The sequence below is a fragment of the Cricetulus griseus genome, chromosome 5 (genome assembly GCF_003668045.3).
Source record: "Cricetulus griseus strain 17A/GY chromosome 5, alternate assembly CriGri-PICRH-1.0, whole genome shotgun sequence".
In the NCBI taxonomy this organism is placed as follows: Eukaryota; Metazoa; Chordata; class Mammalia; order Rodentia; family Cricetidae; genus Cricetulus; species Cricetulus griseus.
In genome coordinates, this window is record NC_048598.1 from 30,976,587 (window position 1) to 30,996,458 (window position 19,872).

Below are 19,872 nucleotides of genomic sequence, written 5' to 3' on the forward strand. Positions count from 1 at the left end.
AGGGATTGACATGTGAAGCAAGCTTGTTCCTAATTTGAACTAACAAAAGAATAAAATAAAAAAAAATAAATGAGGCTAGTATAGTGATACATACCTATAATACCAACATCTCCACAGCTATAGGCCTAAGAAGATCCTAGCAAGAACCTATGTCACAAAATAAAACATGAATTAATAATTGAGAAAAGTTTAGGCAAAGAGAAAATGTGTCTGGGAAAATAACTAGCCAGGCATAAATTAGACACAAAAACGTAGAACATAAGGTTATATGTATTAGAAATCAGTCTGTGTGTAGAACTCTAGTGCAAAAAGGTGAGCAGACAGCTTCATTCCCCGGAGAGCCTGTCAGCCATGGTCTGAATTAATTCTGCTGCTTGACTGTGTTCAATTTGTTTCTAATCTCCAGAGAGTTACGTAAAGCTGAAAAGGCTGTGAGTGGGGTCTTCATTTAGAAAGAGCAGTGCTTTTTCCAGTCAGAAATATGCTTTTGTTTTTATCTTTGCAGGTTATATGGAGGAATGAATTACCGTCGGCTAGGAGGTGGTGTCGGAGTTATTAAAATGACACATTGTGAATCCCATATATGGTGAACACAGAAAAAAGTCTTGCATATGCTCTTTATATTTGGAAGAGCCTTGACTTTGAAACTTTGTACAGCTTGAGAAAACATTAGAACAAATTTTATTCTTTGCCGGTGCCTCAACCTACAGAACTACAAGTCTAACGATGGAACTCACCTGCAGATGCCACCTTTGCACAATACCTTTCCACTCTCTGCAGAAGAGTGTATATTTTTGGCTTTAATTTATCATGGAGTTGTGATGGGGATTTTTGTTTTGTTGGCTTGGGTCATTTGGGGTTTTTTTGTTTGTTTGTTTGTTTGTTTGTTTTTATCTTTCCTACCATGGGAAAAAAAAGAGAGAGAGAAAAATTCTAAGCTGCAAAATGTACTTTGCTTTCTATGTTTTGGTTTGATTTTGAAAATACTGATAAAGGCAGAAGGGCTATGTATGACCTGGTTGTTACTCCTATTAGACACTATACATCTACAAAGATTGCCAGTGATAATAATAGATATGCAAAATATATTCGCTACTTACCATTCTTGCACTAAATATTAGAATACTCCAAAATGTAAAGGGGACGGGAAATGGTCCATTAAGAGCATATGCTGCTTTTGCAGAGGACCCAAGTTCAGTTCCCAGCACCACATCTGAAAGCTCACAACTGTGTGTAACTCCAGCTAGGTCAGTGGTTCTCAACCTCCCTAATGCTGCAACCCTTTAATACAGTTCCTTGTGTTGTGGTGACCCACGACCATAAAATTATTTTCATTTGCTACTTCATAACTAATTTTTGCTACTGTTATGAATTATAATGTAAATATCTTATATGCAGGATATCTGATATGCAAACCCTGTGAAAAGGTCTTCAACTACCCCCATCCCCCCACTCCCACCCCCAGTAATGACCCACAGGTTGAGAACCCCTGAGCTGGCGGCTTCAGGACTCTCTTCTGGCCTCTACAGGTACCTGCCCTCCTGTACATTCACAAACACAAACAATCCCCACAAGTATGAGTAATTCAAAATAAATTTTTTTTAATGTAAAAGAAAAAAATAAGAAAACATCTCACTAAATAGGACAATTGAGAAGGAATATCAAATCCATAAAAGCAGGACAAGCTACAGCTTTCATCACCAGTAGGCATTTACATCTGTCTAATTGAATTGCTTTCTACTCCGTGTCCCTTTTTTTCCTGTAATATTTTCATAGCGTTTCTGCCACATGTACCTAGGTCTCTGCTCAGTGCCTCTTATAAAAACAGTGTGAGTCTCATTGGTTGTCTTGAGAACTCCAGTAAAATCAAGTGCAACTCTATAAGAGTTTCTGTTCACAGATGGAACCATCTGCAACTTTCTTTGCTATCTCCTCATTGCCACCAGGGGCCACCAAGGAGAAATGACTTCTCTCCAGCAGTGGATTCTGTTTTTCAGTTTACAGTGGATGTTCCAGCCTGGTGAATCTGAGCTGACCTTCAATAACACGCTGCAAAGGAATGATGTCTTCAGTTCATGTTAGCAGTACATGTGAAGGGTTGCCAAGCCAGCTAGAGGATCCAGTCAGAGCTGGGTCTTTATGCTAATTATATTTCACTAGCTTTCATCCCATAAGGCCACTGTTACTATGTCTCTTAAGTTGCACTTTCTGATGAAAGGTTAAAATTTTTAAGGAAATAAATGAAAATTGTAGTGCCTAAGGTCCTCTCCCCACTATAGTCATAGACTGATTTTTCTTTCAGTGTATTTTGCAGGAAAACCTTTGAATGAGACTTTAGCCACAACCAAAAGGAATAACCTTGACCTTCTTCCTCTCCCCTACAACAAAACGTTTGGCAACTTTTGTGTTTACATTTAAACATCATTTGCACCTTTTTCAAGGAAAAAAATAAGTATTTGGTAAACAATTGTTTACATGTATCATTTATGCTTTTTTCTAGCATGTATAACTTTTTAAAATAAAGGTAGTATTTACCATAAAATGTTTTAATTTTTTGTTTTTAACTTTCTTACATTGTGTGTGTGTGTGTGTGTCTTGAGTGTGTGAGTATGTAAGGGGTGGGGTAGAGCATGCCCTGGCACCAGAGAACAATTTGTAGGAGACTTCTTCCATTGTGTGGGTTCCAGGAATCAAACTCAGTTCATCAGGCTTGGCAGCAAGTGTCTTTACCTGCTGAGCCATCTCTCCAGTCCTAATTACTCCTATTTGGCACTTCTAACTTTACCGTTTATTTGGATTTTTTTATTTTTTGTATCTTAATTACTTTTATATAAAGTTAGAAGTATTTCATCCTGAAAGTGATATAATGAAGACTTCTCCTTATATATTTTATATTACCCAATCTGTAAACATATTTTCTGGTGTATACGAGTACAATTCTGGACCGAAAGGAGTAATTCTTTAGTCCAAACCCATTTAATACACTCACCTAAGTCTGAATACCAAGGAAGTCTGCCTGTATATTTAATGATGGAACTGGTATTACATATTTTCCCAAAGCCCCATTCTGCCTCTTTTTAAACCACTAGAGTTATCTGAAACATAACCTACAATAAATACTGTTCAATATCCCTTAATGGTCTGTGCCTTAGTCGATGTTCTATTGCTGTGAAAAAGACCATGACCATGATAACTCTTATAAAGGAAAACATTTAATTAGGACTGACTTAGAGTTCAAAGGTTTAGTTCATTGTCATCATGGAAGCATGGCAGCATGCAGGCAGACATAGTGCTGGAGTAGTAGCTAAGAGTTTTACATGGAGATCCACAGGCAATTGGAAGACAGACACTGGAACTGATTTGAGTTTCTGAAACCTCAAAGCTCTATAATGTCATACCTACTCCAACAAGGCCACACCTCCTAATAGTGTCACTCCCTGGTGACCAAGTGTTCAAATATATGAGCTATGGAGGCCATTCCTATTCAAAGCACCACAGTGTGTGGTGCTTTGTTGGGTCTTTATGTGGTTTGGGTATCAGGGTAACTGACTGTAGAATTCTATACTAAAACCATCTGGCCCTGGGCATTTTTTGGCTGGAAGACTTTTTTTCTCTCATACAATACATCCCAATGGAAGCTTCCTCTCGCTCTACTCCTCCCAGTCCCCTCCCCACACCTCCCCTCTTCCTCCCAGAATGGCTGCTTTTTTTTTTTTTTAAAGATTTTATTTATTTATTTATTATGTATACAACATTCTGCTTCCATGTATATCTGCACACCAGATTTCATAACAAATGGTTGTGAGTCACCATGTGGTTGCTGGGAATTGAACTCAGGACCTCTGGAAGAGCAACCAGTGCTCTTAACCTCTGAGCCATCTCTCCAGCCCCCCAGAATGGCTGCTTTTATCTCATTGTTACAGGTCTGTTTAAATTGCTTACCTGATCTTGACTTAACTTTGTTAAGTGGTATATATATCAAGAAAATTAATTTTTAGATTTTCCAATTTGGTGGAGGAAAGGTTTTTAAAAGTATGTTCTTATAACTCTGGATTTCCTTGGTGCTGCTATGCCCCCCTTTTCTAACTTTGTTAACTTGGATTTTCTCTCTCTGCCTTTTAGCTAATTTGAATAGGGGTTTGCCAATCTTATTTTCTCAAAGAACCAACTCTTTTGTTGGTTGTATATTATTTTATCTCTACTTTGTTGATTTAATCCCTGAGTTTGTTTCTTCCTGTCTACTCTTGGGTATGATTTCTTAGTTTTGTTCTAGAGCTTTCAGGTATGTTGTTAAGTTGCTAGTATACCATCTCTCCAATTTTTTTATGTAGGCACTTAGTGCTTTTTAACTTACCTCTTAGAACCACCTTCATTGTGTCCCATAAGTTGGGTATTGGTGTGTATTCATTATCTGGAACTTCCAATGGCCATACCCATCAAGATCCCAGAAGACTTTCCTAGCATGCAATACACAGACACCACTCTCTCCTAAGAAGCAGAGGGTAATAGATACTAAGGAACAAAACAACTACCCAACCAAGACAGGACAAGATATCAGTGCCTCAAATTATAATCTTCCCAAACCCAGATGCCTAGTATCATCATAAAAACATAATCAGTAACAGCCAGGACAATATGTCTCCAGTACAGCTAGCAACTCTACCACAGTAGGTCCTGAGAATTGCACCATAGCTGAACTGCAAGACAAAGCTCTTAAAATAGCCTTTATGAATAAATCCCTTAAAGAAATCTATGAAAACACAAATAGTGGAGGGAAATTAATGAAACAGTTCAAGGTTTAAAAGTGGAAATAGAATCAATAATAATAACTGAGGGAAATCTGGAAATGAAAACAGGAACTTCAGAGGCAAGCCTCACCAAAAGAATAAATGACCTAAATCAGAAACACCAGATTTTAGATGTTTATTTGATTAAGTTGGACACTTTTATATTAACAACTCAGCATCTTCTACAGCATTACACATTACAACGTGACCACAGTGATATGAAGGGTCCAGAAGCACGTGAACATGGCTCACCCACTATCACTGCTTTGTTCTAGATCCACCGAGGAAACGCCAAAGGCACCACCAAAAACCAGGTGCTACATGTCTTCCACTGCCCCACTTGGAATAGCAACTCAGGAAAGAACTGAGAGGATTTATAATGCATCATTTGTAGTCCATACGAGAATTCACTCAGTTTTAAAAATTGCCAGTTCTGTCATATATGCCAACACACCAATAAGGTATTTATGACACAGAATCTGTAAAAGAAAAAGAAGAGAAGATTTTAAAATTAAGATAGTATTATGATGACAAAACAATTTGATATTAGGGTTTTGTTTTGTTTTTGTTGATTCTACTTATTGATTTTTATATTACCTCCATATTTAATTTACTTAATTTTTTTATTGATTTTATATACCAATCACAGTTCCCTCCTACTCCCCTCCCACCCTCCTTATTTATTTTTAATTACATTGTTATGTGTGTAGGTATATGCACACGAATCCAAGTGCCAGAAGAGACCAGAGGCATCTGATCTCTTGGAGCTAGAGTTACAGGTAGCTGTGAATGGCCTGGTGATGGTGCTGGGAACCCAACTTAGATCCTCTGCAAGAATGATGCAGTTCTCAAGCAGCTGAGCCTAGTTAAAGCTAATTTTTAAAAAGCCAGAAGGTGGTGTTGGATCCTCTGGAACTGAAGACACAGATGATTGTGACCTACCCAATATGAGTACTAGGAACTAGGCTCTCGTCCTCTGCAAGAACAGTACATGCTCTCAATCACTGAACCATCTCTCCAGTCCTTGTTTTAGTTTTTTTGAGACAGGGTTTGAAGTAGCCCAAGCCGGCTTTGAAACCCTATGTTGCCAAGGATAACCTTGAACCACCGATCCTCCTGCCTTTACCTCCCAAGTGCTAGAATTAGAAGCATGTGCCACTATATTAAGTTCCTTTTGTTTTTAATGCTTAGCTCTTCTCATCAAAATGACTTTCCAGCCTATTATATTTCATTTTGACCTCCAGTTTGAAAATGTGAGTAATATAGTATTCATGGAACATAAGACATAAAATTTAGTTCAAATAGTGACTCATGTTCTCTTTATTTACTTATTAATTTATTTTTGGTTTTTCGAGACAGGGTTTCTCTGTGTAGCTTTTGGAGTCTGTCCTGGAACTTGCTCTGTAGATCAGGCTGGCCTTGAACTCACAGAGATCTGCCTGCCTCTGTCTCCCAAGTGCTGGGATTAAAGGTGTGTCGAACTACCGCCCAGCTTCCTTCTTTTTATAAAAAAAATTAATTTTTTGTGTGTCTTTATGGATGTATGTGCATGCCATAGCACATGTGTGGAAGTCAGAGGCTAACTTTCAGGAGTCAAGTCTCTCCTCCAACATGTGGGATCCAGGATCAAATTTAGATTATTCTGCTTGGCAGTAAGCGCCCTTACCCACTTAGCAATACGATGCCCACTATGCCAGCACCATACATCCTCTTCTTCCTAGTCTATCTTGAATGTGTCCTCTAAACTTATGATGGCCTTGATTTCCTTGTTTTAAAATAAGACATGGATTAAATATACAATATTGTTCTAAAAATTAGTTTAATATCTACTAGGCACAGAAAGACAAAAATGGCATGGTGTCATTCATAGCAAAAGCTAAAAACGTTGATCTTGATGAGTAATGGTACACAGACAGCTATGATCCCAGTATTTTGGAGGGGAGGCGGGAGGATTGGAAATTCAACATCATCTTCTGCTATATAATGAATTCAAGGCTAGCCTGGGCTACATGAAACCCTTCCTCAAAACAAATCTCATAGAAGAAAATAGTGGTCACCAACAGCTAAGAGATAGAGAGGGGTTATATAATGGGTAGCAAAATACAACCAGTTAGGAGGAATTACTTCTAATGTTGTTATAGCACAGTTGAGTGACTCTAGTCTACAATTTATTAACTATTTCAAAGTAACTAGGATAATACAAAGAAAAGATAGAGATGGAAATGTTAAGTACTGTAACTCAACTCCTTTTGTGTCATACTGCACCTGTAAGTATATACAAATAGGACAGAAAGAATGTATGTAGCTCAGTAGCTGAGAACTTGCCTAGCATGTACAAGGCAAGTTGAATTCCTACCATAAACAATAAAAGGACAAATACACAGAAAAGTTTTAAAGTAGAAAGAAAAAGTAGAATCAATCTGTTAAGAGTGTTAACAATGACAAAATAATACAAAACAGTCACTGGATGTATATAGGGATGTGTACTTAAATATATCTTAAGGGGACTGGAGAGAAGGCTTAGTGACTAAGAGCACTGGCTGCTCTTCCAGAGGACCCAGATTCAATCCCCAGCATCCTTGTGACAGTTTACAAACAAACTCCAGTTTTAGTGAATCCAAAGGTTTCCTCTTCTAGCATCCATGGGCACTGGACATGGAACACACATGGTGTACAGATAGATATACATGAAAAACACCCATATACATAAATAAAAAAAATTTTAAAAAGATATATATATATATATACACATACATTTCTTAAATATATATATATATATATATATTTTTTTTTTTTAAGAAACTATGTTTCTCTATAGAACATAAAAACCATGTCTCTGTGACTTCCTTTCTAATGTCAATAGGAAAGCCTAGAAGGCAAAGATGACATCCTGTCACTGGCTATAATTTATCCCACACATACAAATGCTGGTGGCGCACACCTTTAATCCCAGTGCTAGGGAGACAGAGGCAGGTGGATCTCTGTGAGTTCGAGGCCAACTTGGTCTACAAAGCGAGTTTCAGGACAGGCTCCAAAGCTACACAGAGAAACCCTGTCTTAAAAAACCAGCCCCCCCCCCCCCCAAAAAAAAAGCTGTTATTTTAATAATTATTTCAAAGTTTGTCAATTTTGAAAATTTCAGTTGCTTGAGAGTAGTTCATATTACTCAGCTGTATAGTACACAATACATAGTGCCCTTAGGGTTGGCTTGAGGTGCCTAGAGACATTGGTGGGTCATTAACAAAGCATATAATAAATTTCTCTAATGTCTTGAACTGCTATGCATTCAAGTGTGTTTCTCCTTGTAAAAATATAGTCACCACACATTTGGAAAACATGACAAGAAGAAATTTAATTAGATGTGTTCAAACTAACCTTTATTTTCCCATCAGTGTGTGCTGAAGCTACAGATGTCGAGACACGAACCAATCTTGTGGCTGATAAGTGAATTCTGAAATGCCTATGGAAATGTGAATAAAGGCAGTCCATAAATAAGTCAACTTCCTCTTGGGTAACTTCCCCAGGTGTTTTGTGGACACTGTCCCATAAAGCTTTTGCATCCTCTGGATGAATTGCATAAGAAATATCCAAGCTTTGAGGGCTACAGGGCACAGACCAAAAAAATTCAGTAGTAGCCATGTAATGGTCCATTTCGCATGCAGTCCACATAGCAGCCATCCAGGAAAGATGAAACGCACTGATTGCTAAAGGACTGAAGCAACAGTCAAAGGTTTTCTGAAACCAGCCTCCGATTAAAGATGTATTGGACTCTGCTCCATTTGCAAGGAATAGGGGTAGACAGGTGAAGTCTTCTGAAACAGTCTCCAGAAGACTCTCTCCAAAGACACAGCAGAACCAACCAGTCCACAACACTCTACCTTCTCTGTGCTCTCTGGATGACTGAGATTTTGAAAGAATCTACAAGGAAAAGCCAAAACAAGTTCATTAAATTCAAAATACCATTTACTCCTAAAATTTATTTTCTCAAAATTAATGAGTATATTAAAAACAAGAACAAGCATGGTAGCACATGCTCGTAATTCAAGGCTGAATCAGGAAGACAAGGAGTTTGAGGACAGCCTTGGCTACAAAACAAGTTTGAGGCAAGCCTAGTCTATGGAATACTGTCTCAAATAATTAATATATATATTATATGTTATACGTATATATTGAGAAACAGAGAGAATAGTGCAATAGAAACAGAACTGTTGTATGAGTAACTACTTTCTGATTAGATTTGAGGTCTGCTCCACAGGAAGGAATTCATGTCCAGGACTATAAACATTAGCTCTGGTGGGCAAAGTACTGCTGTTTTATTGCTTAGTGGACAAGTCCCTATCAAATCGCCTTCTAAAAATATTTATGTTGTGCTCACAGATGAATAAATACTGCTGTTATCTTTGGCCAGAATTTTCTTTTTGCTGTGGGCCACAGTAAACCACAGAAGCTTACAACTGGCCAGTGCTGAGAGTAAGTGGAGGTTGAACAGCTCTAGATCACTCCTGACACTTAGGGAATAGCATGCATGGGAGAGTAGAGACAGAGAAAGAGGTGGAAGTGATATGGAATGCTGTCTTCCGAATATAACCTGGCAATTGCTCTCTTGAATTCTCAGCAGCTATGATTACCTGCAGAAGACTGGGTTCCTCAACATTCTGACTTGAAAGAGGGAGAAACTCACAAAGTCCCACAATGATTTTTCTTTAGTGGAAAAGCCACCAGCAAGTTGCCTATGTGCCTGTAAATAACCCCTCACCCATGGTCCTAGAAATAGCCCTAATTAAACTCCCGGGTCACCAAAACCCATGACAGGAAAGTGGAAGGGGAACCAGTTGAGAAGAGGAGATCAGCAGGAGTGGGAGAAACTCAAGGGATAATGATCAAAATACATCACATGCATGTGTGAGACCCATCATTATATGTAGTTTACATATGCTAATAAAACACACTTTAAAAAAAGAACCCAAACATATGTGTGAGCCACTATATTCAGCTCCTTTTTTTTGAAAATACTGGCCTTTTTAAAAATACTCTCTCTCCCCTAATATCTATAATTAAATATGTACTAAAAGTGATTTTCAATAAACTCCAACCTTGCTTCATTAAAAAAATAAAATTAAAGCAATAAAAATAGCTGATACAAAACCACAAAAAGGAGCTTCTCTAATCATTAATCAAAATATTGACTTTTGGACAATATTTTTCTATACTACAGATACAGCATATGGCAAGATCTTGCCAAAAAACAAATTAGGAAATCCTTCTATGGTCCACTCAGGTACAGTATCTTGGGGGGAAAACATTCCCAACTTTAGAAGGTTCTACAGAAGATATTCAAGTCCAACAGCTTATGTTTTGCCATTGAAGAGGAACATTTCCCACAGCAACTCTTTCCATCAACTTAAAATGTTCTTCCATGTTGCATAAAGTTCCCATCGACTGCATCACCTTCTTCACTGTGGGCATGTAAGACAAATAAAATCTAATCTATCTTCTACAGGAAAAGCCCTCAGACACCCGCTGGTCCACACCACATACACTAAGTTCAAGGTCTCCAGTGTCTTCAACCCATTCTTCCTAGGGCATACACTTACAAGTTCCCTTCTCTGAACTTCTTATGCATAGGAGCCATCCAAAAATGAACATATTTACTTCAGAAAAGTTTAATTACAAGGCCCTAAGAATCTAACTCACTGGCAAAGTACAGAGTATATACAAGGCTCTAGGTTAGAAAAAAAAAATCTGATTAGATCATCATCTTTGACCTAGATTGTACTATTGATATAATCTAAGATTATAGACCTCTAGTTTTTAGTTGATAGCTTTATATAAAAAAAAATACCCAGGACTGAAGAAATGGCTCAGCAGTGAAGAGCACTTGTTGCTCTTGAAGAGGACCAGGTTCAATTCCCAGTACCCACGTGATGGTTCACAACCATCCATAATTCCCATTCCAGGTGATCTGATGCCCTCTTCTGACCTCCAAGGGCAGCAAGCACACATGTGGTCAGACATACAAACAAGCAAAACACACATGAAATAAAACTAATAAATCTAGTTTTAAAAAATTTAAAGGCCCAATACATTCATCTTTGCTATTATATGTAAAATGTCAATCTCCCCTCAACCTATATTAAGGCAGTACAATTACTTCTACCAAAATTTAAAGTTCTTTCAATTTGGTCCACTGTTCAAGACAGTTTAAAATTGCTGGGTGGTGGAGGTGCATGCCTTTAATCCCAACATTTGGGAGGCAGAGGCAGGCTGATCTCTGTGAGTTCGAAGCCAGTGTGTTCTAGAAAGCTAGTTCCAGGACAGCTAGGGCTATTACACAAAGAAACCCTGGGTGGGGGGGGGGGTCCTTAATTATTTTCACATGACTAACCCCTCAAATTTCCCAGTGTGAATTACATAGCAAACATACCTTCAAAATACCTCATAATAGTTTTTGTTAAAGTACTGACCAGGGCAACATTTAAATCATTGCCCCATCATAGTTTTTGTTTTTTGAGACAGAGCTTTGTTATGGAATATTTGTTTAGTGATGCAAGATGTGTTGCATTCTTTTATGTTGCATTTGTTTAACTCTGTAAAGCTGTGTTACTTTGCCTGTCTAAAATACCTGATTGGTCTAATAAAGAGCTTAACAGCCAATAGTTATGTAGGAGAGAGAAATAGGCAGGGCTGGCAGGCAGAAAGAATAAATAAAAGGAAAGAGAGAAGAGGGGAAAATGAGAAAAGGAGGAGAAGAGGATGCCAGGGGCCAGCCACCCAGCCACACAACCATGGAGTAAGAAAGAAAGAGAGGTACATAGAAAGGTATATAGAGGTATATAGAAAGGGAAAGGTAAAAGCCCAGAGGCAAAGATAGATGGGATAATTTAAGTTAAAAAAAGCTGGCTAGGAACAAGCCAAGCTAAGGCCAGGCATTCATAAGTAAGAATAGGTCTCCGTGTATTTATTTGGGGTATTATTTAATCTTTGGCAGGCCCCCAAAATAAGAGGTCTGCCTGCCTGTCTCCTGAGTGTTGGGATTAAAGGTATATGGCACCACCACCTGACCCCATCGTATTTCTTACTAAATGATCATTTACTTTCTTTTATCATATCTCCTTACTCAAGAGATCATGGAGGATTTAAACATCTCCAAGACCAAGCAGACTATATGTATCACACTCTCATGACCTAAGAATCCGGGCAGCTTATCAAGAAATGAGATTTTGAAGCCCACTGTTTTTCAAAGTGGGTGTAAAACTTTTTTGTAATGCATGAGGGTTCCAAGTTCTCCATACCTTCAACCACATTTATTATTATTATATTGGGGAGGGGGGGTGAGGCAGGGTTTCTCTGTGGCTTTGGAAGCTGTCCTGGTAGTTCTTGTAGACCAGGCTGGTCTCAAACTCAGAGATCTACCTGCTTCTGCCTCCCAAGTGCTGGGATTAAAGGCGTGCACCACCATTGTCCAGCCAACCACATTTATTATTATTATTATTATTATTATTATTATTATTATTATTATTGTGTTCTGTTTTGCTTTGTTTTGTTTTTGAGACTGGTTCTCCTGGAAGTCACTACATAGACCAGGCTGTCCTCATACTCTGAGACCTATCTGCTTGCCTCTGCCTCTCAAATGCTGGGACTAAAGGCATGTACCACCATGCCTGGCTTATTATTTTGTTTTTTATTTATAGTCTGTAGTAGTGATCATACTAATGAAAGGCTTTGGTTTGTACTAATGGGAAAAATGATCTTTTCAACTCACTGGCAGTTTGTGAAGATGGCCTTGTGCTATCCCTATTGTAAGCTAAATTCAGCAAAAGGAGATTTGAAAATCCTTAGAATGATGCCGTTTAAAATTTTGTTTTAATTTGTGTTTAATTGCATTTTTCTTCTAACTCCTTGAGCTGTATACTTCCTTGGGTAATCATCCCTAGTTTGTAACATCTGCATTGCACTTTTGCCTTTTTTTTTTTTTTTTTTTAATTCTTCTCTTGGCAGTCTTTCAGGTATTTGAGGTCAGAATCATTTGGAATTTGCCTGATAACTGGAAGAATCTTTGTGCTATATGGCATTACCATCACTGGAGAGAATAGGGAAGCAGCAATATCCACCAAACTGGCCATCCCTCTACAACCCTATCCTGTAGGAAATGGACTTTTTCTTAAAGAGCCAAACAGTACCAGGCATGGTTGTGTACATTGTAATCCCAGCATCTGAGAGGTGAAGGCAGAAGGACTTCAAGGCAACTCAGCATAACTTAAAACCACTGTGAGTCCAAGGCCACCCTAGGCCACATGAGATCCTATCTCAAGAAAAATAAAAAACAAAGAACAGGTGAGGAAGGCCAGATATTAAATATTTTACTTATGGAACTACTTGAAGTCTCTAGCTACAGCCCAAAGGTGGCCATAGACAATACAGAAGCAAATGAAATGGGCTATGTTCCAAGAAAAAAAAATTAATTAACAGAAACAAGAAAAAAAGTTGGGCATGGTGGCTAAGGCAGGACTGCCCCCAAGTCTGAGTGTCAGGTCAGCCAGGGATAAAAGTAAGACTGTCTTTTGGGAAAGACAGAGAGAGCGCCAGCCTACACATGACTTTGCTGACCTCTAATTTGTACAAATGAATTTAGTCTTTTTCTACAGCTTGAGAATTAATTTCCTTTTTCAAAGGTTAAGATTAGTTCATCCGAGCTGGGCACAGTCACACAAACTTTTAATCCCAGAAAGAGGCAGTCAGATCTCTGTGAGTTCTAGGCCAGCCAGTGCTACACAGGAAGACCCTATGTCAAGAAAAAGGAGGAAAAAAAAGGTAGGGGTGGGAGGAAGATGTGGATATTAGTAAATATGGCAGAGTGTGGCAGCATACATTTTTAATTCTGAACTCAAGAGGCAGAAGCTGGAAGATCTCTGTGAGTTCAAGGACCTTCTGGTCAACATAACAAGTTCCTGCTCAGCCATCCAGGGCTACATAGAAAGATGCTATCTAAAAAACAAAGCTAATCTCTTAACTAACTGAAGGACAGGCTTGTTCTTTTTATGAACAACTTACAGGCTGAGATATAAGAGTCACATGGCATCACGTACCATATGGGATGATATAATACACACCATTTTACTAAAATTTTGCTTCTAGGAGCTAAAAACCTAAAAAAGAAAGAGCCAATGAATTATAGTATGCTGGTTAGTTTTTAGTCAGCTTGACACAGCTATAGTCATCTGGGAAGAGGGAACATCAATTGAGGCATCTCTAATCAGACTGGCCTTGTAGACAAGTCTCCGGGGCATCTTCTTGATTAATGATTGATACAGGAAGGCCCAGCTCACTGTGGGCAGTGCCACTCTGGGCAGGGGGCCTAGATTGTATAAGAAAGTAAATTGAAAAGGCCATGGGGAGAATACCAGTAAGCAGCACTCCTTCTGGTCTCTGCTTGAGTTCCTGCCTTGGCTTTCCTCATGAACTGTAACATGGAAGTTACATGAAGCTAATTTATAAACTCTTTCCTCCCCAAGTTGCTTTTCATCAGTGTTTTATCACAAGAGAGAATAACTAGACGCTGGGCAGTGGTGACGCATGCATTTAATCGAAGCACTTCAGATGCAGAGGCAGGTGGATCTCTGTGAATTTGAAGCCAGCCTGGTCTACAGAGCAAGTTTCAGGACAGACAGGACTACACAGAGAAACTTGTCTCAAAAAGAAAAAAAGAAAAGAAAAAGGGGAAAGAAAGAAAAAAAAACTAGAACATCCATCTGTATCTACGAAAATGTAGAATTCCTAATTATGAGTAATATCTACAACGCTGATTAGTCAAAACACAAATTATGGACAGTGAAATCCCAATTTTAAGACTATATTGATTCAGATAAAAAAATAGATGTATACCAAAATGTTAAACTGTGATTTTTTTTTAAAATTATTATGGTGTGTATGAGAGTGCATAATTCAAGGGCAAGTGTGCCAGAGTGGAGTATAAGGTCAGAGTACACCTTGTGGGATCAGTTCTCTCCTTCTACCTTTAAGTTCCAGATATGGAATTCTGACCTCCAGCCTTAACTTGCTGAGCTATCTTGTCAGTACAAGTTTCCTAAACTTCCTTTATACCTCTGCACGTTTTCTAAAGTCAACATCATATTCAACCCACAAAAAAAAAAAAAATTCCTACACATGTAGGAAACAAATTAAGTTAGTCATATCTAATCATTATAATATAAGATTTAAAAATCATAAGCTTTGGGCTAACAAGATGGCTTAGCAAATTAAGACAGTTGGTGCCACACCAAACAACCTCAGTTTAACCCCCAGGATCCTATATGTTAGAGAAAACCAATTCCAGTAAGTTCTCCAAATTCCACAAGTACACTGTAGCACACAATCACAATACATATACACATAAAATTAAATAAACAAATACAGAGATATAACCAAAACCCTTTTTAAATCACAAGGAGTTAAAAAACAACAATAACCAAAACAGACAAGCAATAAGGAAAAACTATAATTTCCATTCCAAACCAACAAAACACAATTTTTTTTCCTCTACGAAGCAAACGCTACACACATACTACTGTACCTGCACAAGAAATGCCTCAGGGTCCCTTTGTGTTCCTCTCACTCCAACTAGATTAGAGAAAATCACTTTGATGTTAAAGTCTTCTCCCACTTGCACAGCAAGTCCTTTTTGCTTTTCAGCAGCAATAAATGCACTTAGAAGTCTAGAATATTCTTTGAAATTAGTATAAGAGAATTTATACAGGGGAGTTAAACTATATACGGTCCATTGTTTGTGGAGGAGAAATCCAACCTTCTGAGGATCAATTTCTTCCTAAAACAACAACAACAAAAAAAATCACACAAAAACATTTTAAAAAGTAAAAACATGGATAAAAATTTAATCATAGCAGTTTATATATTTAACATAAATTTACTATGTGGTACATGATTCTGTGTTCCTAAGATTAAACTCAAATGCAGCTTACAGATTTTATAAGCCATTAAAAGGTCCTTGCCTTTGTTCCCTTCCTGCATGGAAAATTCTTCTCCTGGATGTTTATACAAGACAGCTCTCCATTTCATTCAGATCTTAGTTCTTATCTAAGAGGTCACTCTAAAGTAAATGTATCACTTCAAGGCTGTCACTATCTCCGAGCCCTTTTATCTTTCTTCATAACACTTACTATGATCTGGCATTTGACCTGTGTGTGTGTGGTCTGTGTGAACGCACACGCACACACATGCGAGAGAGCTATTTTTCTTGTCTACCTTTCCAATCAGAGTATAAGCTTGCTGGGGACAGGATTTTGTCTACTTCATTGACTCTATCTGCTGGAATATAAATGAATGACATTTCACAGGATTTCAAAAAATATTTCGCCAGGTGTTGGTGGTGCACACCTTTAATCTCAGCACTTGGGAGGAAGAGGCAGGCAGATCTCTGTGAGTTTGAGGCCAGCCTGGTCTACAGAGCAAGTGCCAGGATAGGCTCCAAAGCTACACAGAGAAACCCTGTCTCAAAAACAAACAAACAAAAGTATTTCATAGATAGACATTTATGTTCTACTTTGTATGTATATTGAAAATAGTGGTGCTGTCACTTAATGGCATAGTGCTTGCCTAGCACAATCACAGCCCTGAGCTTCTACCATACACACAAAAGTATTTTTAAAGGATCTAGTTTGATTAGCCTTAAGTCATTTAAAGAATTATTTGACAGCAAGTCTACTTTTTGTAACAAAGCCTAATTCAGTGTAACAAATAAAACAACACTTGGATATATGTTTGTCTATCCTCTATTAGAACAAGAGCCATCAAAAACAAAACACTTTGGTAGAAATGTAAACCAGTGCACACTACAAAGTCAGTGTGGAGGTTCTTAAAAACATTAAAAATATGACCCAGCTAGACACTCTTGAGACTCTGAGTAACACACCATAAAGATACATGTTCAATTCATGTGCATATTAAATAAAGTAAATGTGTTAGACTAGGTATGCCTTTAGTTCTAGCACTCAGGAGGCAGAGACTGGTAGATTTCTGCTAGTTTGAAGCCAGTCTGGTCTACACAATGAGTTCCAGGACAGCCCAGGCTCTATAGAGAGACCCTGTCTTAACACACACACACACACACACACACACACACACACACACACACACACACACACACACACACACACGAAAAAGAAATGTGGCATACATACACAATGGAATATTTTTAAGCTGTAAAGAAAGATGAAATCATGACATCTTCATGAAAATGGACAGAATTAGACTGTTATGTTAAGCAAAGTAAACCAGACTCAGAAAGACAAGTACCTCATGTTTTCTCTAATACTCAGAATTTAGATGTGTGTGTGTGTGTGTGTGTGTGTGTGTGTGTGTGTGTGTGTGTGTAGTAGTAGTAGTAGTAGTAGTAGTAGTAGCAGAAGTAGCAGTAGTAGTACTAGTAGTCATGGAAGCAGAAAAGGGACCGTGGCTCACAAAAGGGACATGGTGGCTCACAACCATCTATAATGAGATTTGGTGCCTACATGCCAGAACACTGTATACATAATAAATAAGTAAATCTTTTAAAAAGATACTAAAAGTACTATAAATCATTATATAAATTGGTATATTCCTATTCATATATTTTTAATCACTGACTATCCCAAAGGTGAACAAATCATACCTGCAACTCTGTACCTTGGGGAATTTTCCTTCGAGGTGGACTGGGAAAAAATGAACTCTGTCTCCTGATGGATTCCAGTCGTTTCTGCAGAGGGGTAGCACCTACAAAGTAATCTTTAAGATTTGAGGTTCTTCGTCTAGAAGTTGATCCTTGTGAATCATAAGGATCCATGGTCTGCAATAAGAAAAAAAGTAACTAGAATTCTAAGCACTAAAGTTAACTCATGCATATTACAGGTACCTTTTTTTTTTTTTTTTTTTTTTGGTTTTTTGACACAGAGTTTTTCTGTGGCTTTGGAGGCTATCCTGGAACTAGCTCTTGTAGATCAGGCTGGTCTCGAACTCACAGCCTACCACCGCCTGGCCAGGTACTTTACTTCTTTATTACTCCCTTTCCTTCCCACTCCCTACCTTTGCCACAGCTTACACTTATTTCCTGTCTAAGTGACTTGTTCTAGTGCTGTGAAGAAAAATACCAAAACAAGAACTTTATAGTATGAATTCAAGAATAAGCCAAATAATGTGACATACATGTTACCAAGGAAACCTGTAAGACCACGATGGATGATGGGCACACCAGGTGCTTCATGATAACCCTAAAGAGCTGCCTCTAATCTGGCTTGCCAATTTCAAAAAGTGAGGGAAGACATGAGGTGAGTTTGTGTGAGCACATAGAAAGACAGAACATTTGTGACAACTGGCACCGTGGGTGATGGCTCTCTTCCAGGATCCTTGGAGGTTGGAACATTCTATCAAGGGAGCAAAGGTCAGTTTTAAGAGGTCAGCTACCTCACAGTCTGCCCCTCCTTTCCTGAAGGAGGTTGCAAAGCAACAGCAACACTATACCCAGGCACTAGAATGGCCCCAGATCACCAATGAAAATGAAAACCGTGTTCCCAAACTGAAGCACTGTTCAAGGCTGCCAGCTTTGCCACTTACGACCCTCAGCGCCAGAAGAGGTGAACTTTCTAGTCAAAAAGACAGAGGACATCTTTACAGACACAACCCCACACCAGCAACACCCTGTAGCCAAAACTTGACCTGCAGAGGAAATGCCTCAACTGCTACCTTCCAAACCTGCCTGTGGAAGGGATTTCCTTTCCTACCAACCCTCCTTCAGCCAGAAAAGTGACAATGCTGAGCCAGACAAGACAGAGAGTAAAGAAGTGCAATTGTCAACAGATTTGTTGCTGGGACTAGAATGGCGTCCTGTGACAATGATGGTCTGGAAAGCAGACTCACACAGTACCTCAGGGGGCATGGCCATTTCCTCCTCCACAGGAGTGGTGTACCACAGAGGAGGAGGGGTGGCAGTATTCTGTAGAGAGGGTAAATCACCTGGAAGAGCCAGTTGTCTATATTAGGGTGACAGTAACCTTGTGCCATCAATTCCTCCTCTGACAGCTTTGGCACCTTAGCTTTATCTGAATTCTCAAAATTTCAGGGCTGGTGTGATGGCTCAGCAAGTAAAGGAACTCACCCCCCCACACACACACACACACACCGTGTACACTTCAGTGGGTTTAGATTACAGAATTTTTCTCTGAAGTATGTTATTGGGTACAATAACTGCTAAGCATTCATTATTTTCCGAGTTTGTTTGCAGTCACGTAACAAATATTAAGCCTTTAATATACATTCTCCTTTTGTTTGGGTTTGTTCTGTTTATAGTGACTGTGTAGCTCAGGTTGGCCTAGAACTCAACAGCAATTCTCTTGCCTCATCCTCCCCTGTGCTGGGGACACATCTGGTACTACGGTTTCACTTACTCCTCAAATGACCCACTGTGTAAGCTATGTTGCCAGCTGACAGACGGGAAGGGTCCGAAATATTCCCCAGGTCTTACCCTTTCAGCAGCTTTTTAGTATCCACAGAACATCTCTCGCCAAATCCTCTTGTACTCAGTTCATAACACACAAGTAAAACTCAGTTACTCCGCTTGTGGCTAGTTAATCACTACAGTCAACCGACTGCTCCAACACCAACGCTCACCTGAACGTTAACTCCAGCGTGTACCCCCTCTAAATACCCAAAAGCATCGCAAAGACAGTGGCCGCACAACAGAGCTCAACAGTCAATCGAGGACCCACCCAAAACATCTTACCAAAAATATGTGGTAGTGACGCTGTCATCCATTCCGGATTCACGAATCATTCTTCAAGTCTGGCTCCAAGACTACGTCGTGAGGAAAACTTTTTTGGTTTTATAAAAAAAAAAGAAGAAGAAGAAGAAGAAAGCAGTCACAATAACTGCTCAGAGAGAAGCGAAGCAGTCCCTGGTGAGTTCAGAAAGCGACATCAAGGCCAGCGAGGGAACCTCGGCTCGCTCAGACGCGGCGACACCTGAAAGAGACTTCACCTTGGGACAGACAGTCCTAGCGGCACTCACTCCTCGGAAGCCAGCGTCTGCCCACGAAAGACAA

At 39.0% G+C, this 19,872-nt stretch overlaps 2 protein-coding genes across 2 annotated transcripts in view; one reads left to right on the plus strand and one right to left on the minus strand.

Annotated features, from left to right (window-relative positions):
• Klhl20 (kelch like family member 20) overlaps positions 1-1,115 on the plus strand; it is a 46,473-nt gene extending 45,358 nt beyond the window's left edge. Inside the window, exon 12 of the mRNA XM_027417241.2 lies at positions 506-1,115. Coding sequence (XP_027273042.1) covers positions 506-590 — 85 coding nt within the window. The 3' untranslated portion in view covers positions 591-1,115. The remainder of the gene's footprint in view (positions 1-505) is intronic.
• Positions 1,116-4,907: 3,792 nt separating this feature from the next.
• Cenpl (centromere protein L) lies at positions 4,908-19,695 on the minus strand. Its single transcript, XM_027417248.2, has 5 exons — positions 19,555-19,695; positions 17,452-17,625; positions 15,358-15,609; positions 8,163-8,705; positions 4,908-5,266 (listed from the first exon to the last, which is right to left on the minus strand). Exons 2-5 carry the CDS (start codon positions 17,620-17,622, stop codon positions 5,195-5,197), a joined length of 1,038 nt encoding a protein of 345 aa, XP_027273049.1. The 5' UTR covers positions 17,623-17,625; positions 19,555-19,695; the 3' UTR covers positions 4,908-5,194.
• Positions 19,696-19,872: the final 177 nt, after the last annotated feature.

Bases quoted from the DNA above. Each gene is read 5' to 3' on its own strand.
- Cenpl (XM_027417248.2), bottom strand. From the start codon at position 17,622: ATGGATCCTTATGATTCACAAGGATCAACTTCTAGACGAAGAACCTCA. The intron at 15,610-17,451 runs GTATGATTTGTT...TTGTTGTTTTAG, and splicing joins CCCAAGGTACAGAGTTGCAG to GAAGAAATTGATCCTCAGAA. The intron at 5,267-8,162 runs GTTAGTTTGAAC...TTTCTTTTACAG, and splicing joins ACACTGATGGGAAAATAAAG to ATTCTGTGTCATAAATACCT.